General features: G+C 43.8%; 1 protein-coding gene across 3 annotated transcripts in view; it reads right to left on the bottom strand.

Annotated features, from left to right (window-relative positions):
- The window catches only part of MYBL1 (MYB proto-oncogene like 1), a 45,628-nt gene that overhangs the window by 18,580 nt on the left and 3,984 nt on the right, over positions 1-23,064 (bottom strand). For 2 of the 3 annotated variants that reach the window (XM_090040089.1, XM_090040088.1), the window contains exons 2-8: positions 20,571-20,676; positions 20,385-20,456; positions 13,613-13,705; positions 12,120-12,340; positions 7,242-7,425; positions 6,206-6,280; positions 5,584-5,688 (exon numbers count right to left, since the gene is read on the bottom strand). In XM_090040089.1, the coding sequence (XP_089896215.1) occupies positions 5,584-5,688; positions 6,206-6,280; positions 7,242-7,425; positions 12,120-12,340; positions 13,613-13,705; positions 20,385-20,456; positions 20,571-20,676 (856 nt within the window). The remainder of the gene's footprint in view (positions 1-5,583; positions 5,689-6,205; positions 6,281-7,241; positions 7,426-12,119; positions 12,341-13,612; positions 13,706-20,384; positions 20,457-20,570; positions 20,677-23,064) is intronic. The other variant, XM_090040087.1, reaches the window with a different exon arrangement.

Here is a 23,064-nt window from a genome sequence, read left to right on the forward strand (position 1 = left end):
CTGCCCTCCCCCCAGAAGCCTCATGCCAGCTAAGCCACCATGGCAAGGCACCCCCTACCTGCACAGCAGCAGCTGCAGCAGTAGCAGCAGCAAAGAAAACAGTGCAAAGTTGTGTCCCTCACTTCTGCTGGGCAGGCAGGGGGCACCTCACCAAGGCAGCACAGAGTTCCTGGGGGGAGGGCATGGGCTCTGCTCAGCTCTGCTGCATGGGGGGCAGCCATCATCTTAGGCTCACTCCCCCACCCAGCAAAAAATAAAGAAGAGTTGGCACCTATGGTACTGCCTAACCTAAGTCCATGAACACACACTACATTTCTAGTGCTATAGGTGCTGCAGTACTTTGAAACACTACAAGTATATAGCACTAGAGCAGCAGTTCCCAAACTGTGGTTCATGACCCTAACAGGGGGTCACAACATCTCATAGATTTCATAGACATCAGGGCTGGAAGGGACCTCAGGAGATCGAGTCCAGCCGCCTGCCCAAAGGGCATAGGATCCCAGCAAGATAAGCATCCAATTTACTCTTGAAGGTGTTCAATGTAGGTGCTTGAACCACCTCCGCTGGCAGACTGTTCCAGACCTTCGGGGCTCGGACAGTAAAGAAATTCTTCCTGATGTCCAGCCTGAAACGGTCTTGCAGGAGTTTGTGACCGTTCAAACTAGTCATCCCTTGGGGCGCTCTGGTGAACAAACATTCCCCCAGATCCTGGTGGTCACCCCTGATAAACTCATAGGTGGCCATCAGATCGCCCCTGAGCCTACGCTTTTCCAGGCTAAAGAGTCCCATGTCTCTCAGCCTATCATCGTAAGATCTGTTTTCCTGACCTCTGATCATGCGCGTGGCTCTCCTCTGGACTCTCTCAAGCTTCTCCACATCCTTTTTGAATTGTGGAGCCCAAAACTGGACGCAGTACTCCAGCTGTGGCCTCTCCAAGGCCGAGTACAAGGGGAGAATGACGTCCAGGGATTTGCTCGAAAAGCATCTATGGATGCAAGCCAGCATTTTGGTCGCTTTATTAGCTGCAGCATCGCATTGCAGGCTCATGTTCATCTTGTGTTCAATGATGGCCCCCAAGTCTCTTTCTTCTGTAGTGCTATCCAACGTAGCACTGCCGAGCCTATAAGGAAGCTGCAGGTTTTTCCTCCCAAGGTGGAGAACCTTGCATTTTTCAGTGTTAAACACCACCAGGTTCTCATCTGCCCATTTGCTGAGCTTGTCCAGGTCAGCCTGGATCACCCGCCTATCTTCTGGCGTGGATGCTTTGCCCCAAAGTTTGGTGTCATCGGCGAACTTGGCCAGTCCACTCCTGACTCCAATGTCCACATCATTAATGAAGATGTTGAACAATATGGGTCCAAGGACAGAGCCTTGAGGGACCCCACTGGTCACAGGGCACCACAATGAGTGACTGCCTCAAATTACAACCCTCTGGGTCCAACCACAGAGCCAATTTCACAGCCAGCGGATCGTGATGGAGCCAAGGCCACAACTGGCCAGTTTGGCCAAGAGGTGATCATGGGATACCAGATCAAAAGCTTTTTTGAAGTCAAGATATATGACATCAATCTCTTCTCCCTCGTCCAGGTGATAGGTCACCTGGTCATAGAAGGAAATGAGATTGGTCAAACAAGACCTACCTGCAACAAACCCGTGCTGACTATCCCTTAGGATGTTAGCCTGGGCCAGTCCATCAAGGATGGCCTCCTTAATAAACTTTTCTAAGATCTTCCCCAGGACAGAAGTCAGGCTAATGGGTCTGCAGTTAGCCGGATCCACTCTCCTCCCTTTCTTGAAGATCGGCACCACATTGGCCTTCTTCCAGTCTTCGGGCACTACACCAGAGCGCCAGGAGTTTTCAAAGATTCGTGCCAGGGGCTGGGCTATGACACTTGCCAGCTCCTTGAGTACCCTGGGGTGCAGATTGTCAGGGCCAGCTGACTTGAAGGTATCCAGCTTCTCAAGATGTTCCTTCACGAGGTCAGCATTTATGGAGGGTAGGGGATCCCTGTCACCCGGATCTCCCTGTCCCATAGCAGGCATGGGCGTCCCATGGGACTGATGAAAAACTGATGCAAAGTACCTATTTAATAGGTTGGCTTTTTCCTGAGCATCAGTTGTCAGTTGTCCCATCTGGTTTAGCAGGGGTCCAACGTTGCCCTTGCTTTTCCTCCGGCTCCCCACATATCTGAAAAAGGACTTTTTGTTGTCCTTGATGCTTGAAGCTAGTTGGAGTTCAGTTGCAGCCTTGGCTTTCCTGGTTTGCTCCCTGCAGAACCAGACCAGTGCAGAATAATCCTCCTTGGAGGTGAATCCCATCCTCCATCCTTTGTAGGCTTTCCTTTTTAGCCGCAGGAGGTCCGCTAGGTCCCTAGAGAGCCAGGAAGGCTGCTGTGCCTTCTTGCTGCCTTTCCTCCGTGTTGGAATAGATTTAGCTTGTGCATTGAGGATCACTTCCTTGAGAAGCAACCACTCTTCTCGAACTCCCATCTCCCTGGGGTCATGGTCCCTAAGGGCCTGACCGACAAGCCTCTTGAGCTTGTCAAAGTTGGCTTTTCTGAAGTCAAGGACTTCTGTGTTGCTGACTGACTTGCCAGCTTTACGGCGGATGGTGAAGGAGATCAGCTCGTGGTCGCTGTCACCCAGCTTCCCATCGATCACTAGGTCACCGATTAGGTCGTCCCCCGTAGCAAGTACCAGGTCGAGCAGTGCTTTGCCTCTCGTTGGCCCATAGACTTCTTGAGTCAGGTAGAGGTCATCCATGCACGAGAGAAAGCTTTGCGACCGCTTGGATTTTGCTGAGTGATCTTCCCACGAGATGTCCAGGTAACTGAAGTCACCCAAGACAACCAAGGTCCTGGAGCAAGCGGCCTCAGTCAGTTCCCGGGCGAACTCCTGGTCAAGCTCAGGACTTTGGGTGGGAGGTCTGTAGTAGACTCCCACCGTTGTGTCCCCTGTGCCGTATTCCCCACAAATTTTTACCCAGAGGGTCTCTAGCGGTCCATGCTGGTCGCCAACATCAGCTTGCAGGGACATGTAGCTTTCCTTCACATAGAGAGCTACACCCCCGCCCCTTTTGTCAACACGATCCCTCCTGTACAGGGTATAGCCCTCTATACCCGTGGTCCAGTCATGGGTGGAGTCCCACCAGGTCTCCGTTATCCCAATGACGTCATAATTCTTTGCACTGAGCAGGAGGATGAGCTCCTCCTGCTTGTTGCCCAGGCTCCTGGCATCAGCGTACAGGCAGGCAAGTGTCCCCTTAGGGGCTCTTGCCTTGCCCACAGATTGTGCCAGGGCTGGGGCAGGGGTGGGCTCCCTTAAGTGCCTTGGTCTGCTGGCTTTGCAAGGGTTGCTCAGCAGGCCAGCAGTGGCAGTAGTCCCCCCATCCCCCAGCGGGCTTAGTTTAAAGCCTGGTGGAGCAGGTCAGCCAGCCTGGCTGAGAAGAGCCTCCTCCCCAGGGGGGAGAGGTGGAGGCCATCTCTTCCCAGCAGCTCACTGCCTCTCTCGCCAAAGAGCGGGCTGTGGTCATGGAAGCCAAAGCCTACCCGATGACACCAGCTCTGCAGTCTTTGGTTCACTGCGTGGATCCTCCTCTCCCTCCTCAGCCCATAGCCCAAGACTGGGAGGATCGACGAAAACACCACCTGAGCTCCCAGACCCCTAAGCCCCGCTCCCAAATCCCTGTAGCGCCTCATGACCTGGCTGGGGGTGCTCCGAGCCATGTCATTGGTGCCCACGTGAATAAGGAGCATGGGATAGTGGTCTGTGGGCCAGAGGAGCTGTGGGATCCTCTCTGCAATGTCTCATATGCGGGCCCCCGGGAAGCAGCAGACTTCCTGGGCTAAGGGGTCGGGGCGGCAGATTGCCCCCTCAGTCCCCCGCAGGATGGAGTCTCCCACAACAAACATCTTTCGTTTTGTCTTGGGGAGAGCGGGGGCAGTAGCTGTGGTTGAGCCTGGGTTGCCTGCAGGAGCTGGCAACTGAGCAGGCTCTGCTGGGGCTGCAAGAGGTGCGAACCTGTTGCTAAGCTCCGGTGAGGGAGGGGCCTTGGCGTGGCAGCCCTTAGAGCCCTTGACCACCTCGGCCCATGCCCCTGACTGGGCAAAGCGGGAGGTCCCAGAGTCAGCAGATGGGGTCACAATAAATGTGCCCCAAGATTCCTCCTCCTACAGTGGGGTGTGGGGCTGCAGCTGGGCTGTACCAGCTCTGAGCAGCAGCTGCATCTGTAGCCCAGTGGGTGTGACCCATTTTGGGAGGTAGTGCTACACCACCATGCCTGCCAAAGTGAGGTATGGCAGTGGTGCAGTTGTGCTCATGCTGCTGCTGAGTGAGCAGGGGGCACCTCAGCTTGATACCCATGACAGTGCATGACATGGTGCAACACTCCCTCCATCCTGCTCTGGGTAGTGCCCACTGGTCTGCAGAGCCCCAAGCCTGAAACGGACAGCCCACATCCTTCCCCCCTCCACAGGTCTGTGGTCAGGGAGTGAGGGACCATGCTGAGTAAATGGGGTCATGCTAAGGAAATGGGGACATAAATGGGGTCATGCCAAGGAAAAAAAAGTTTGGGAAGCACTGCACTAGAAGCATGGACAGACATGAACCCCCAGGTGGCGTGCTACCAAAAAAAGTCACAGTGAAGGTATAAAATGGCATGCTTTTCCGCTAGGGAGTGTAACAGCATTACTTGGTCCTGTGGCTCCCTACCATTGAGGGAGGGAAGCCTGTCAGGAAGTACACTGCAGTCTCTGGTCCCTGGGAAGGGGAGGGTAGGAAAATGGACATCTCTGGTCCTTTTGCCGCTTCTTTAGTGTACAGAGCACATGCAGACCTGTCTGCTTAACTTCTATAACACAAGTGCAACATATGCCCGTGGCCTAAGTACTTGTGTCATCTGCAAATATGACTTCATTACTTCCCTCACTCCAGGTTAAGGTTTGCTTTACAAAAACGGAAAAGAAAGAAATTGTTCAAAAACTTTTAGGGATATGTTAGCATTAAATAGTATAAACACACAGCCTTAGTTTCTTCCAGCACCCCCCATCAGGACCAGAAATTTTCACTTTTTTTGGTGCAAGTTCACTTTATTTTGTGCAAGTCGGTGGTAGAGATTATATTAGACAAATCATATGGATTTTTCACTATGTCTGTTGATAAACTAAAAAGTTTAAGGAAATAAGCATATTTCATTTCCATCTGTATATCCATACAACTCTGTAGTCATTACTCATGTGTTATCCCTTTGAAGCCAACAAGATTACTAAATTGCTGGACTGGGTATTAAATTCTGATTGAAAAAAGTAGCAGGTCAATCAAGGTATTTAAAAGTTACCTCTTTAGATTCTGAAGAAAGTTTATGACTAGGCTAACAGTAATTAATCTCAAATTAAAAATAATTTATTAAACAAAATAATGTGTATGCTTCAAATTGAATTCCACCCTGGATGCCAAGTACGATCACTTTTAGAGCAGTAGATTAAAAGATCCCATTATGCAAACAGCAACAGCTAAAATTGCAGATTAATTCTTAATCTCAGAAAAGCAAATGCAATAGATTACTTATATAAATATAGTCCTTACAGATGATACTCTCTTTCTTCTGATTTCGTTCTCAGCTGACATAAGCAGCAGCTCAAGTTCCTTTATTTTCTTTTCTTTATCAGGATCATCATCAATAAATGGCTGCTGAAACGGTTATTTTAGAAAGAAGCTGTTACTTTTGCGGCACATAATCAAAGCTTTCATTTATTATCTAGATTTCTACTTTTTCATCCTGCACGTAGTGGAAGCAGAAATGGAAACTACAAAAACCATGCTTGACACCCATTTTAGAATAAGGTTGTCAAACAGTTTTAACATGATTCCAATGCTCAATACAGACAAAAGCTTTGTAATATTCAAGTTACTAGTATGGTTTACATCAGTAAGCATAGTAGGTTTCTTTACTAAAATTCCACTCTTCTACCTCTAATGAAAGTACCTATGGGAGCAATAGTACTACAGAATACACTAAAAGGACACCAGCATGTTAAGCTTTTGCTTGTCTAATTCCACACAGACTGTCTTCATGACAAACTCTGATAGTTGCTGGAGCTGCACCTGTGTAAAGGAGTCTAAAGTAGAATACTGATCATTTAACTGAATCAAGTGATGTCTTAAAGTTGGCATAAAGATTTTTATTGGCTATTATACATGAAATTACCTGAATAAAGTTGGCAGAAGCTGGGATATGTTCTATACAGCTGCCTTCCGATGATGCATATTGGTATCCTGGAATCTAAACAAAATAGGAAATCACCTTTACACATTATAAAATTATGTTTATAGAGCAGTTTGTAAATTTTTTGTTTTAATATTACTGAGAAGTATAGTTTTGACCACAGGTTAAAAAAAAACTAAAGTGACTGAAAGTTAGCTTCATTTCAAGAATCTTCCATTTTGCAAATTAATTTGTTTTCATACCCAAAGAATAATTTGGAAACTGAAAACTATTGCATCTCAAAACTGGGTAGCTAGATTTTGGCTTAAACCAGAGGTTCTCAACCTTGTTAGATTCAAGGCATCCCCTGTTAGAACCATGGCATAGGCTGCAAAGAACGCAGAAAGACTACAACAGGTCAAAATGTTTTTGATGCTATGGATTCTTATTTGAGTTTATCTTGTGAATCATGTTTGCACAACACACTTAACAGTGCTAACATTGCATGGTAGTTCAGATCACCCTTGACAGGATCCAAGAGTACCACATCACCCCGATTGAGAACCACTGGCTGAAAAACAGAAGGGTGAAATAGGCAATTCTATTACATCTGAAAGCAACTTTCATTTTTTAAATATTTTAAATAAATATGCTTCCTTACATCAGTAATACTTGATAATCATTAAATTGAACTCAGTGTGTTTTTTGCTAAGACTTCGATTCTCTTTTTCATGCTAAGTAAACTGTGAAACAGAGAAACCAGCTTCCCTTCCAAGTTCTTACACTTGTAGGGTTCCAGTTAAAAAAACACTTGTAAGAGAGTTTCAATTTAAAGGCAACTGAAATCCAATGAATTTAAAAACAAATCTTGGAAATATTCTGTGTCATATTGAGGTTTTTTACATTGCTTGTTACAAACCTTGAAGTCAAATCTAAATTGATAGTGTTCCTTTCCATCTTCAATTTTACGGTATGCTTACAGTATACCTTTCTACACTAGGATAAATTAATTTTTGTATGCAAATTTTATGATACTTACATGTGCCTGAACTGGTATGTAAAACTGATTTGGAGTTTGCAAGTGTTCCACACTGACGCAGGGTTTGTGTTGAAGTTTTGATGAACTAGGTTGCTCAGACCTAATGCCATCTTGTAAGTACCCTTCCTGTTCCACTTTTCTTCGCATAGTGGAATTCCAATGATTTTTGATTGAATTGTCTGTCCTAAAATCATGTTGCAGGAAGATAATGTAATAATATTTTAGGAGCAAGTACAGCAGTTATGTAACTGTACAGATTTTGTAAATTTCTCCACTTATCTCATGTTTTTTTGCTCTTTTAAGTGGCAGGTAAAACTGGTCATAACATTTTCCAACAAAGCAGGAAACAGTTGGAAAATGTTGATTCACAGAATAATTGTGGAGTCATCTCTTGTTCCTCCAACTTTTATCAGATCTCAGGCAATTCTCACAGAAGTTACCTGGTCCCCTAGTGGGCTTCCAGGCATATCTAGACTTTAGAAAGCACCGACTACCCAGTACCACAGGCCTTCTAGGATCCAGAGCTGCATACAGCCCCTCCTTCTTAGGGCTTCCAAATTCTCTGCTACAGAGCCATGGTTCCAGAAGTTCTTTGTGGCTTTTCAGGGTCCAGAACCTAAGGACAGACCTGAAACTGAGGAATCCCACAAGATGGAGCTTCCCCCAAGCCATAAACAATGAATGTCTTGGCAACTGCTGACTGAAAATCTACATTGTTAATAACCAGTAATGAAACTAACAAGAATGTTGATTTCAGTCAGCAGGTTCCTGGAGATATATTTTCTTTTCAAAACATGACAAGGAGGCATTTTTATCCTGAATTTCCAAATTGAGAAGATATCAATTTCCTGTAAAACTGAAGCCTCAAAATTTTCCTTGGTCAGCTCTGTTCATCTGAAAGACTTTTTTCTTGGATACCTCAAAAACAGTCAGATATCACATGATGATGTTGAAGTTTTATTTTTTCTTTTCAAATATTGAAAGAGGTAAAACAAACAGGGGTCAGCAATTTATGGCTCATAAGCTAGATCCAGCCTACAAAGAGGTCCAGAATCTGGCACAGGAGAAATTTGGATATCTGGATCTGAAGTCGAACCCAGGAAGTGGTAGTTGATGGAACCAACTCGACATGGCACTCAGAGACTAGTGGTTTCCCACCAGGCTCCGTTCTTGGACCTGTACTCTTTAAAGTCTTTATAAACCATCTGGACACTGGTGTCAGAAGTGGACTGGCTAAGTTCATTGACAACACCAAACTTTGGGGAAGAATATCCACACTTGAGGATAGGTTGATGATCCAGGCCAACCTCAACAGACTAGCAAGGTGGGCAGATGAAAACCTGATTGCATTCAATATGGAGAAATGCAAGGTGCTAACCCTGGGGAGCAGGGGGCAGGAACCTGCATCACACTTATAGGCTTGGCAATGCTTCAGTTGTGGTGCTAGTGAGTGTAAGAGACTTGGGGGTCATGACTGACCACAAGATGAATATGAGCCACCATTGCAATACCGCAACTAGCAAAGCAAACAAAACTCTGCCTTGCATCTACTGATGCATCTCGAGCCAGAGACGTGCATCAGGATCTGGGGGAATGTCTGCTCACCAGAGCACCCTGAGGGATGACAAGGTTCAAGAGTCATAAACTCATGCAAGACCATTTTAGGCTGGACATAAGAAAAGACTTCTTTACTGTCTGAGCCCCTAAGACCTGCAAAAGACTCCCCCAAGAGACAGTGCACTCTGGATTCAAGAAATATTTGGACACTTATTTGCTGGGATCCTTTGACCCTATCACCAAAGAAGAGTATGCCTCCACCGCTTAGGTCTGTAAGGGGGCTGTTAGAAAAGCTAAGGCAGATATGGAGCTAGGGCTAGCGTCAAGGATCAAAGATAATAAAATGTCCTTTTTTTAATATATATGGAGAATGAAGAAGGCACCAGGTAATGTGGGGCCCCTGCAGGATATGCTTGGCAATTTGGTGGCTGCACCGGAAGAGAAAGCAGACCTCTTTAACAAATTATTTGCCTCCATTTTCTTGTGCAGGGACTCCCCAACCAAGATTCCAGACGGACTCAGGAGAAGTGCCACCAGGCCTAAGGTCGGGGAGAACCAGGTTAGAGAGCTTCTGGAGGGGCTGAACGTGTTCAAATCAGCAGGTCCAGATGCTCTCCACACCAGGGTGTTGGAATATGCAGAGGTTATTGCGGGGCCTCTGGCATGGCTTTACAAGCACTCGTGATGCTCTGGCCAGGTGCCAGATGACTGGAAGAAAGCCAACATGGTCCCCATTGTTAAAAAAGGGAAGAGGGAGGAACCAGGCAACTATAGGCCCATTAGTCTTACTTCAATCCTGGGGAAACTCTTTGAGATTATCAAGGAGCACATCTCTGATGGGCCAGCAGCAGGGTTGATGCTCAAGGGCAACCAGCACGGTTTCATTAGGGGCAGGTCCTGTCAGACCAACCTGAATGCCTTCTACAATCAGGTCACAAAAGCAATGGACGCAGGTGTCATGGTGGATGTAGTCTTTCTGGACTTCAGCAAGGCCTTTGACACCGTCACCCACCCCATTCTCATTGAAAAACTAGGTGACTGTGGCATTGATGCCTACACAGTCAGATGGATAGCAAATTGGCTGAAGGGTCATACTCAGAGGGTGGTGGTGGACGGGTCTTTTTTGACCTGGAGGGAGGTGGGCAGTGGAGTCCCCCAGGGCTCGGTCCTTTGGCCCGCACTCTTTATTAGTGACTTGGATGACAGGATGAAAAGCAGCCTGTTTAAATTTGCTGATGATACCAAGATTTGGGGTGAGGTGGGCACACTAGTAGGGAAGGACAGATTACAGCAGGACCTGGACAGATTACAGGGGTGGGCTAACAAAAATAGGATGGGTTTCAATATTGACAAGTGCAGGGTGCTGCACTTGGGCAGTAGGAACCAGCAGCAAACTTATAAGATGGGAAACTCCCTCCTCAAGAGCACGGTGGCAGAAAGAGATCTGAGTCATTATTGACTCCAAGATGAACATGGGCCGACAATGCGAGGTCACAGTCAGTAGGGCCAACCGTACCTTGTCGTGCATCCACAGATGCATCTCCAGCAGGGCCAGGGAGGTGATCGTCCCCCTCTATGCGACACTGGTCAGGCCACAGCTGGAGTACTGTGTTCGGTTCTGGGCACCGCACTTCAGGAGGGATTGAGAGGGTCCAGAGGAGGTCCACCCGCATGATTTGGGGACAGCAGGGCAGACCCTATGAAGAGAGGCTATGGGACCTTAACCTATTCAGCCTTTGCAAGGGAAGGCTGAGGGGGGACCTGGGGGCTGTCTATAAACTCACTAGAGGGGACCAGCAGGGTTTGGGAGAGACCTTGTTCCCCCTAGTGCCCCCCAGGGTAAGAAGGAATAACGGTCACAAGTTATTAGAGAGTAGGTTTAGACTAGACATCCAAAGGCACTACTTCACAGTCAGGATGGCTAGGATCTGGAACCAACTTCCAAAGGAAGTGGTGACGGCTCCTACCCTGGGGGTCTTTAAAAGGAGGCTTGATGTCTACCTGGCTGGGGTCATTTGAGCCCAGTTTTCTCTCCTGCCCAGGGCAGGGGGTTGGACTTGATGATCTACAAGGTCCCTTCCAACCCTACTTCTATGAATCTATGACTTCCTGCCCCTTGGGCAGGCAACTGGACCTGATGATCTTACGAGGTCCCTTCCAGCCCTAATATCTATGAAATCTATTAAATCAACCTCATGGAACTGCACTGTGCTGCCCATCCCCTTCACAGTACTCCCCTGCACTGCAAAGCCTGCTGGCTCCACCACATCTACACTTACACTTACTGCAGAGGGATTAGAGAACAGCAGTAAGGGTAAGTGTAGGCAGCTGGTCATGCTAGGGAGGTGGAGATTTGCAGCCTTCAGTGAGCACTGAGTCACAAAGGGCAGCTCACACCCTCAAAAAATGATCACCAACCCCTGTCCTATAACGTAAGAAATTTAAAGAAATAGAAAAACTACAATCACACAAATATATCAGGAGTTCTCATCTAATTATAGTACATTTATGCTAGATCTTTTTGTTGTTACTCATGCTGTGTCACCTAGCTCAAATAGCATCAATGAAGTCAAGAGTAGTCTTAGAGTGAGAATAACATAAGAATTAAGTGGGATTTTAGACTACATTTCAGGACATATAATAGAAATGAACAGTTAGTGAGTCCATTACTTACACTGTTGAGCACTTATACCAATAGTTCAACTGGAGCTGGTTATCTGGGCAAATAATTTATAACGAATACAAACAAGATGTTCAGAATGTATTGAAGATTAGGTACACTATGGGGAAAAGGTTATAAAAATGAGATGCCAGATAAGAAACAGAGCCTCATTTTTTATAATATTAAAGTTCTAGTGAGATTTACCATTTACATTTGTTTAGGGTTTTTTTGTTTTTTTTAAATGTATTGATACTCAAAAAAATACCAGTATATATTTCTCCATAATATTTATGGATCTCTTTAAAATATAAAAATAGGCATACCATAGCTTGGCAATATTTTTGCCCTGGAGTGGCCTAAATATCTTATTTATTGGATAAATATACCTAACTAATAACTCATTTAAAGCTTGTATCACAAACTGTTTTAGCACCCTTCTCATTATTTGCATTAGTTAACTATAAGAAATTGCTAATGGGAAGGGCTAAGCTTCACTGGGGGAAGGGAGTTTTCAAGCAAAATTTTCAAATGTCGGCACACTTCAAAATGGTTCATATTTAGACTAAATTACATAGCTTTCTAAATTACATAGATTTTGGAAAGAACTCCATAAGGACTGAATTTCAAGTGCTAATGAGAAAAAGAAAGTTAAAAAGCACCTTCCAGGAAGAAGCTTAGCAATTTCAGCCCACCGGTTTCCCAAGCGCTTGTGAGCTTCATAAATTATTCTGTCTTCTTCTTCCGTCCATGAAGATTTCTTTACCTCAGGATTGAGATGATTATGCCATCTCTCCCTGCATTGCTTGCCTATTCTTCCTTTCAGGTGTTTTGCAATTAAAGACCAGCGTTTTGGACCATACTTCTGAACCAATTCAATAACCTGTGACAAATCAAATCATGACAGTATTTGAAAAGTCTGCCGGAAAAAAAAGATTTGCATTCCTCTCTGTGAATACACCCCAACAAAAGAGATTTTCAAATAAATGCTCTCATACACAACAGGTTCACAGAGACAACCAGATGTGACTCAGTTTCATAAGTAATTTTGTAAAAGTTCCAGGGCTCAGAATGTTTTAATTAATTCGTTTTTCTCAAATTGGAGGAGACTTATTATATTATAGAGAAACCCCAACCCTAGAAAAATATCTTCTGGCGAAGTTAGGGTGCAAGTAGAAGGCACAAAGCAGTGCTATGCTGAGACACCTTGCACTAACTGGCTCCAAAACAGGAAGTAGTAGAGTCTCGTAAGTCAGGTCCTATTTTCAGGTCAATAAGCTTCGCTGAGAATTCTTGCTCAATATTGCTGGTTCTGGGCCAGTAGAAGTTGAGATTTATCATACTATGTCAGTAGTATTCAACTTTTTGACCTTGCACACCCAATTTAGCCCACCAAGCTCCCTCCTGGTCCAGAAATTTGTCACTAGGGGAGTGGTAATTCATGCTGCAACGATTCCCTCACCACCAAATTTTCAGACCCATGGGAAGCCCCGTGGGCCAGATGACAGCTCCAGGAGGTGGATATGGTCCACAGGCTGGGTTGAATACCCCGGGTGTTAGATACTATGCAAGTCAAACTCTATTCAGAGATCAAATAGGTTTTAAAAGCAGTTTATGTTAACAAAAACATTTAAACAAGCAATCTGAATTTAGAAGCATCACTTATGTTCAGATTTCAGATATTTGGTATATGTCATGTCAAGCATCCCAAGTTTTGCTCCAGTTTCAAGCAAAACAGACAGAACAAACAAACCTAAATCCTCTTACCACAAAACCCCAAACTTTTTAAAGCTTTTCACATACCTTATACATGACAGCAGAACCCATTTTCTTCAAACCCACCCTTATTCCAGTTTGAGAGAGACACAAAATTTAAAACAGGCCTGATTCTGGCCTATGATCTTCAGAACAGATGTCTTGTCTATTCAGAAAGCAAGGAAATCTGTTCAACTAACAAATGACCAAGGGGAATTTAAAAACTCAGGGAGACATTCCATATGAAAATTCCAGTGTTATTAGTTTGCATATATTATCTGGTGCTGATACCCAAGCCATGGTATTTATGGAGAGAAGACAAATACAAACTTCTTGGTAGTCAGCTTTTAATAGAGGGAAAAAAAGATAAATGAGCACAATATAGTATCAGTTCATTTACCCTTTGATCCTCTTCTTTTGTCCAGGGACCTTTAATCAATTCCGGGTTAAGGACCTTCTGCCACCGATGCTGGCACTGAAAATCTGAACGATTCTGAAATTATTTTAGAAGAGTGATTTAGCTAAATACTATCCTTAAACACATCCCTTACATCTGTATAGCTTTCCAAACCATTTTCAAGCAGCAACTATTTTGATAAATACCATATGTAATATTGAATTAACTAAGTGATTACCATTAAAAGGTTATTCCAAAAACTTTTTATATTAAGGGGTGGCCAGGGGATAGGAGGAGGGTACAAGCAAGCAAATATTTAATGCTAACTCGTTTTCTTTTAAATCAACATCCTCTTCTATTTCAGTATAAGTTTTAGAAAACCGAATGATTTTCTCTCTAACTACAGTCACCTACTTCCACTGCCTCAGAACCAAACTTTTACCTTCATCTTCTGAACTTTTCTCAAGTTCTCTCTCATGACCTCACATCTCCTGTTTTATTTATCCAATTTTAGGTGACTCAAAGGATGTACAGTATTTCTGTTCATAAACAGAGCTTGTTCCTCTTTTTTGCTAATTCATGACCAACAGGCTGAAAATATTTTTAAAAAGAATCTCCCCCTCACCCTGATTTTCTTTTAAGTAAGAAAGCTGATCTTCTCTCATGTTGCTGGAAAATTTAACTCATATGTCTAACTTTAGCTCCTTCTTGAAAAGACAGAATGCTGATTTTCTAAAACAGAGTTCTGTCTTCCAGCTAGTTACAAGACTGTGGAACTATGAAGCATTTAGTTTTAATAGCTATATCTCAACTGGAAAAACAAATAAAATATTGTCATACTTAACTAACATTGTATTAACCAGGAAAAATAAGAGTTTTAAAAAGTCAAAAAGCATAAAAAAGTCAGGAGCAAGTTTTCAAAAGAGGTCAGGTCCTACTTAGACACTTCTGAGGTTTTTTGGGACTAACATTCACATCAGTGACTAATCAATGCAGTTGAAACAGTACAAATCTTTAAAGGCAGACAAACCAATACCTACACCAGTGGAACATGCCACAGTAGACCTTGTCTGCCATTAATACAGCACATATGGGCTGAAGGATTAGAACTCACCTAACAACATGTATATAAAGCTATGAAGGGTAACGTGGGAGACTGATGCAATTATCGAAGCAGCCCAACTTTAAGGAGTATTCAGCTCAGCACCTAGTACCTATCATCACTTTGATTTAGGTGCAGTTGAGCTTGTCTACAGCAGAAAATACTTAAACGTGACGTTAAAGATAGGCTAGTTCTCAATACAAGCAAGGACTGCCATGTTTAAAATTATGTTGGTTGTATTAGTCTCAAGTTTACCCTAACCATGTATCATGATTTTAATTCACTAGAGGTGTAAGCACTGAATGTTAATGAGTTTTAAGATCATGGCATTAGAACTTCTTAAGCCCTATACCCCAAGCTAAGGTAGGCTGCATGACTAACTACATGTCTTAGATTGTGTCAACATATATCAATTATATATTATGTAGCTACTATTTGCAGGATCCTACATTCTCTTCCAGTTGTACAAGGGTGTGTAATTAACTATTATTTTTAACATTCTCTAATAATGTTATTAAACTGATAAGAACAGATTTTAAATGGATACATCCTTGATGAAATGACTTTAATATTAAATTAATTTTTGGAGCTGGGAGAACGATTCAGAGCTTATTTCACTCCATGCACTGACTGGGTATTGCAGCACTTCTAGGCTTGGTGCCTGCCCTCCGCTAGGGAGCAACTATACCAGTGCTTTGTCCCAGAAATAAAGAGCAAGTTAATCTCCTTTTAAAAATTTCTACCAAAAAAGCACTCTTGAAAATCTGGCTCTGTACTACTAAATTCTCAGTCTCTTCCAATGTCATAATTCCTGTGAATGAACAACTATGAGGAAAAGAACTAAAATTATTTCACACCTTTATGCATCAAAAGGACACAAATGGAATTTCTCCTCTCTGTGGGTCACATTTAAGTGAACATTTATTTTTGAGGGAAAGTCTGCTCCCAATCCTTTCTATAGAAAGATCTCTTCAAAGATTAAGTTACTTTCAAACAGGGCTGCCTGCTTACATCGGCCAGTGGGGTGGGGTGGTTTCCCTTCTTACTGTCCTCAATTCTGACTCATTTCCTTCTTGCTGGCATATTTTTGTTTTATTTTAGAGGGGGGAGGAAAATCCTTCACTCCCATGTGTCATGGAAAACTACTGTCTGTCCTCTACCTCCAAAAACACTTTCTATACATTGGGAACAATTTACAAATTTTAACTAGGCTTCTGCAATGTAACTCCACATATACATTGCGCTTGGTCATACTCCAACCCATTTTGTATTTTTGAGACTGTATTACCATATATTTTGATTTACGTATGCAATCAAACGTCTCCATTGTTGCCTTCATACGTATAACTAAACTTTTTTTCTGGGAGGGAATTTAAACTAAAGAGTAGCAGAAGAGGAAAGACGACAGCAAAAATTTTTACACCTGGGTGCCCAATAATTCATCCTATAATATCCATATTTAGACATATGAATCATCCTAAAGTTCAAATGCATAAAGGTTTCACAAATCTAAACACAGGCAGTATGTGCTGCACATGCTCAACAGCTTTGCAAGCTTAAATTCCCTTAAAGTAAGGTAATCAGCCATGCAATTTTAAAAGATGAATTTTATTTCACTCAGATTTTTTTTATATCATCTCTAATTATATTTTATTTTGACACTTCTACTATTTAGACAGCCTAGCATGTGTGTGGGGGGAGAAGGGGTATTCTGTTTGGTTTTAAGTTAACACTTCATACTTTTTACACACGAGCTATAATCAACACTTTAGACAGGTATTTTCCAGCATTAATGATTAACTGAGTTAAGGATGACCTAAGATAGAATGGATTGCCTCAATGGCACTTCCAAAAGCATGGATGATTACTCTACGCTAGCGATTCAACTAGGGTGCTAAGATACCCTGGGGTGCTGCCAGATCCTTTCTAGGTGCCCTGAGGTATAAGAAGATAAGCAGATAAGTCAAGCACAGGCTTGTCCTTGCCTGCATGATCCCCCATCCCTACAGCCCAGCCCCACCATAAATTAGTAACTAAGCACTACAATATATAAAACCAATCAGTTTTTTAATATTTGACAAAAGTTAGGGAGGGGTGCCTCATGTCCAAAAAGGTTGAGAACCACTGCTCTATGCCATCACTTACGCTTCTGAAACTGACCCTCATGGCTGCTGAAACTAGCAAGTGTCACTTGACTAATCGTCCATTCAAAGCATAAATAAAGCAATTGATGCATCTCTCCAAGAAACTAAACTCTTGATTCACTTTTTAAAAATTCTAGCATTTGGGGGGGCCAGGGTTTCAAAGTTGATAATAACCTTGCCATTTATTTTCCAAATTAATTTTCTTGGCAAACTCCTTAGAAAGGTATTGGTATCCAGCAGCGCTATCCGATTCTGTAAGAGCACATAGCATAAACACACCATTTCTGGAACTGATGTACCACCCTCTTTAGGCCTTGCATAAGAAATAAGCCATAAATTAACTGTACTGCATAAAATCTGTGAATTATGCCACCAAAAGACTATATCACTACAGAAGAATAATTCATCAGCTGATCTCCAAGACCACCAATACCAGCACTAGCATCAGCTGTTTCATGTAGCTAGTTTCATGTGGGCTAGATCACATCATTCCCTGGCCCCCACTACTCTTCTTTTCTTCATCAGAAAACCAACTAGGGAAAATGTGATAAGCCAATGATTCCAGCGGCAGTGATTTTCCGTCAGTACAGCCAATCCCCATTTCCTCCATAGTCCAGTGTTTGAAATAGATGTTCAAACAAGGAAAGGAGCTGATGGGTCAAAATGAGCTTGTAGGGATTTGGTAAGGGCGGCTAAAGCAGCACTGGATCTTAGATTAGCTTCTGGGATTAAGGATAACAAGAAGTCCTTCTTCAAGTATATAGGTAGCAAGAAGAAGTCTCAGGGTAACAGGGCAGGGCAGTTGGTGACAGATGTGCAAGAAGGCAGAATTCTTTAACAAGTTCTTTGCCTCCATGTTCCTGTCTGCTGACAATGGGGTGCTCTTGGGTGATAGCATAGAGGCCCAGGAAGGATGCGAGTCCCCCGACAGTTAGTTCAGACCTAGTTAAGGATTGCCTGGAGGGCTTAGATGTATCCAAGTCAGCAGGCCTGGATGACCTTCATCCATGGGTACTGAGGGAATTGGCTGGTGTCACTGCAGAGCCACTGGCACGGCTGTTTGAGGACTCCTGGTGCTCGGGCCAAGTCTCTGAGGACTGGAAAAGGGCCAATGGGGTCCCTATTCTCAAGAAGGGGAGGAAGGAAGAGCCTGGCAACTACAGGCCAGTCACCCTCACTTCTATCCTGGGGAAGGTCTTTGAAAAAATTATCAAGGGCCACATTTGTGAGAGCCCTGCAGGGGAAGTGATGTTGAGGGGTAACCAGCATGGGTTTGTGCAAAGCCAATCCTGCCTGACTAACCTGGTCTCTTTCTATGACCAGGTAACAAAGAGCTTAGATGTGAAGGAGGAAGTCGATGTCATCTTCTTGGACTTCCAGAAGGCCTTCGACACAGTGTCCCACCAATTCTGGTGGGCAAGCTGAGGGACTGCGGCATTGACAAATGCATAGTCACATGGATAGCAAACTGGCTCCAGAGGCGCACCCGGAGGGTGGTGGTAGACGGGTCGATGTTGATCTGGGAGGGTGTGGGCAGCAGAGTCCCCCAGGGCTCGGCCCTTGGGCCGGTGCTGTTCAACATCTTCATTAGCAACCCGGACAAGGCTGTGGAGAGCACCCTGTTCAAGTTTGCTGATGACACCAAGCTGTGGCGTCAAGTGAATACACCGGCAGGCAGGGACCGCATCCAGGCAGACCTGGATAGGTTGGAGAAGTGGGCGGATCTGAACAGGATGCAGTTCAACAAGGACAAGTGCATAATGCTGCACCTGGGGAGAGGTAACCAGCATTATGGTTATAGGTTAGAAGCTGCCCCTCTCAGCAGCACAGAGGCAGAGAGGGATCTTGGAGTCAGGATTAACTCCACAATGAATATGAGCTGCCAGTGCAACAAAGCAATAGGCAGAGCCAACCACACCCTGTCATGCATCAACAGGGGCATCACTAACAGGTCCAGACAGGTCTTGCTCCCCCTCTATGTGGCACTAGTCAGGTTGCAGCTGGAGTACTGTGTCCAGTTCTGGGTGCCACACTTCAAGAGGGACGTGGACAACCTGGAGAGGGTCCAGAGGAGGGCTACTCGTATGGTTGGGGGCCTCCTATGAGAAGAGGCTGAGGGACCTGAATCTCTTCAGACTCCACAAGAGGAGACTGAGGGGGGATCTTGTGGCTGCCTACAACCTTATCAGGGACCAGCAGCAGGGACTCAGGGAAAGTCTGTTCACCAGGGCCCCCCTTGGAGTCACCAGAAACAACGGCCAAAGCTAAGGGAGGATAGGTTTAGGAAGAACTACTTCACTGTAAGGGTGGCCAGAGCCTGCAATAGGCTTCCCAGAGAGGTGGTGCTCTCACCTTCCCTGGAAATCTTCAAGAGGAAACTGGATAGGCACCTGGCTGGGGTCTTATGACCCCTCCCACCCCCAGGGCTCCTTCCTGCCCATGGCAGGGGGTCAGACTACATGATCTGTCTAGGTCCCTTCCAACTCATTGATTCTATGATTCTATGACCTAAACAAGAGAGGGTTTTTAGTATGAGGAGGTGCATTTGAAAAACTGACTGACACCTGATCAGCTGAGGACAGACCACAGGTATCCAACTTGGTGCAAAGCTAGTTTCCCCACAGCTCCTGTACACAGATTTCCACCAAGTTCATATAGAACACCTTATCCTCATTTTATTCAGTAACCTGATCCCTCTACTTTCAAGCAAAATTCTCTCATGCGCAATCTACACTTACCACTTACTTGTTACTGTATTGAAGTAGCCTATTTTGTAATTGAATGCAACAGCCCCATAGGCTGCAACTGACAGAAAGCAGCAATCATTTCAGAACTAATGGCAGACCTGAATGTAGCACTGGTCCTTCACAAATGCAGCTACTTCCTTGCACATTTCAAGTTTGCTTCAAATCAATATTAGTCTGACTTGACAAGACTCTCACAGACCTCGGCCTTATCTACCTTAGCCCAGCTGAAAATCGTTTAATAGCACAAACAGGCACTTGGTAAATTATTTCAGAGCTGTCCAACTTCTAAGTGCCCAGGGGCTGAATATCCCACAGGGTGCACCGGCTGGAGCCGCGGAGACACCCCCTACCCCACTGCTGAACCATGCACCTATGCTCACCCCCAGATCCACATGCTGTGCTAGTCTGCCCTGCATGCCTGGGACAGAGGCAGAAAATGTAAGCCAGGAGGGAGTGGTCACCCAGAGGCTTTGGCTGTTATTGCAGGTAGATCAATCGATCGTGAGGGGCAGCAAGGGAGAAGGGGCTGCAACTTAATCCCTCACAGCACATATGCAGCGTGAGCCACCACCTGATCAGCCCTGATAGTTTTACAATCTTTGCATTCTCCTTTACCTGAGGAAGGGCACATGAGCCCAAAAGCCTGCAAATAAAGAAATGTTTTTGCCACTATCTACTTGGACTAATGAAAGATATCACCTCTACCACAACAGTTCTGACTGCTCAGTGTGGTGAACACCTTCATTAGAAAAGGCTTATTCAAAAAAAATATCCACACTTACTTGTAGGTGACTAGCAATGAAAGCCCAATCATCTGTTCCATTTTGTTCTACTAGTTTCTTTAACTTTTCATCCTGTTAAAGACATAATATCAGCTAAGAACTACAGCATTTGTAATTATAAAAGATAATATACAGTGTAAATATATTATAACTAACATAGAAGCAAAGCTTCTCATGAGATATTACCTCATCACGTGTCCATTTTACTCTGTTGCATATCTTTTTCAGCCCTTTTTGCTGTGGTACTTCATAGTCATGATCTGCATACTGAAGGTCATCATCATCATCTTCACTGTAGAGTACATCAAAACAGTTCAAATAAGTTACAAGTAGGTTTTAAACTAACAGCAATCATCAATAGCTAAAAAAATATACAATGATTTGAGTAATTTGTGGAAACAAGGTTTAAAAATTTACAGAAACCCAAGACCAAACCATTATCATCTCATTAGCCTCTCTCCAGAAGCTGCAGATGCCCGTGCTTCAAAGAACAGTAAATCAATCAGCCTGTTTTTGGACTAAACGCTAGAAGGGATATCCTACCTATTCCTCAACCTCTGGGTTTAAATCCAAAGCATGAAATTTGTTTAACCTCAAAGTACCATGTAACATTGATCAAGGTATTATCTATACATTAGACAAAATATGCTGCACAAAAGCATCTAACCCATAATTCCATAATTCAATTTGATTAATTTGTACAGAAAACAATTTAGCACCTGGTTGCGTATAGGACATGGCAGTTTGAGTTCAGGGTTTAAGAATCAAATTAGTGGGCATTCTTCTTCTTAAGTTAAAAATGTAATGATGCAGGGAAAAGGGACACTGTCCGTTAGTTTGGGCCCATCCATTATTTAACTTGAAAATAGAGAAAAAAAAGTCTTTCATAACCTATTTTTAATTTAATAATGCTTTTTAAATCCAGCCCTCCAAAAAGGTGCTGGTCTTGTAGAACGTCAGCAAAGAACCTAGACTCACTCACTACATGCCAAGTTACTGCTTAGCACAGATCAGAACCAGGCCTGAATCTTCTTGCTATACAAGCTTAAGCTGAAGAGCTGCAAAAAATAATTCAAAAAGTTATAAGACATGTCCTTTTAAGGACCCCTAAGGTGAACCGAAAGAAGAAATATAAAAGAGGGGAAAAAGGAAAAAGAAAATAAGGGGGAAACACACGCACACGCAGAGGATGGAATCGTTAAAATCTAATTTAAGTCATGAATGCCTTGCTTTCAAGAAGGAAATGCTCCCATCTTACAAAACTACAGGAAAAATATTTTTAACTTTATTATGATAATAGATACACAAACAAGAAGGCAGAACTTGAACACTGGTGCCTCCCTCTTATCTTGGTAGTCAAGAGAAAAGAAAAAGCCAAAAGCAGCAGAAGACTAAGTGTGAATATACTCCATCTACTGGAGAAATCCTGATACACTACAAGCTTTGTCAAAAAAATTTAGCCACACAAAGGGAGTACAGAGGTGTTCTATACCTTAAGTTTCCACTCCCCCTTTTATTATTTCTTTCTTTTTTTATGACAGAGAAATCTGAAGTAATTTAAAAACTAATACAAACATGTGAATCTGAATTTGACAGCAGGCATCCTATTACTAATTAAGACAAGGGTACAAGAAACAGACTCATTCAAATATATATAATAAATTAAGCAGATTTACCCCTAGTGATGCATTAAATTCATCTCTCTTTGTTAGCTAATGAATTATTACAATGTGAGCCCTACAAAATCCAATAGCACGATCTTCTATTTGGGCTACAGAACAAGGCACATAATTCAATCTTGAAAACTACACCTAGTTACAGTTTGCTTGTTCTCTCCCAAATGGCAAAATATAATTAAGCTTTTTTGTTGTGTTGACAAAACCTGTACTGTTACCCAAAAGGTGGTTATTTAGGGATCTGTTGTCTATCCTAAAATGAAAAATTGTTTTTTTCACGCCATGCCACACCATGTCAGGGTTTGCTACCTGCAGGACAAGATAAGATGTACCTTTAGCACCAATACAGTTTTAAATGGCTTTGTTGACATTTGAAAGGTGAAATGTCTGACACCCTGGAGGTGGGGAACAGGCTGGGGGAAGTAGCCTTGCAATTCCGCGGCATTGAAGTCTGGAGACAGAGAACGTGGAAAAGTTTTAGGGAGCCTGAAAGACTGGAAAGGAAACATCTCTGTGAGTGCTTAAGGCCATGTAGGCTGGAGTAGGGACAGAGGGACTGCTTAATCCCACTGGAGGAGACAGAGAACCTTTGGCTGGTTGACTTTGCCCAAATAAATACCTTTACTGAAGAGACTGCTGTGGTACCTAGAACTGGGAATTGCACTGGTTGACCCCAACAAGAGGCAAAATCCCTCTCTCAGGAGCAGACCTGGATGTTTGCTCCTTGAGTCAGGGCCATGGAGAACCAGATAAGGCAAGAGACTGAAAGGCTGGGGTCTCAGAGCATGAAGAAGCCTGGGCTCCTGCCTTGCTCTAGAAGCTAAGCTTGGGCTGACTTCAGGTGACCCTCTCAGAGACCAGACAAGGCCAAAGCAGTCCCAACCAAGCGCCCCTTAGACAGCACCCTGTGACACACTTCATTACGTCTTTGTGTATCAGCATTACACTCAAGTACAAATGTTCTATCCCTGCTAACAGAAATAAGTTCCCATTCAGAAAGATCA

This window comes from Crocodylus siamensis, chromosome 3 (assembly GCF_052110815.1).
Source record: "Crocodylus siamensis isolate JL-2025a chromosome 3, ASM5211081v1, whole genome shotgun sequence".
In the NCBI taxonomy this organism is placed as follows: Eukaryota; Metazoa; Chordata; order Crocodylia; family Crocodylidae; genus Crocodylus; species Crocodylus siamensis.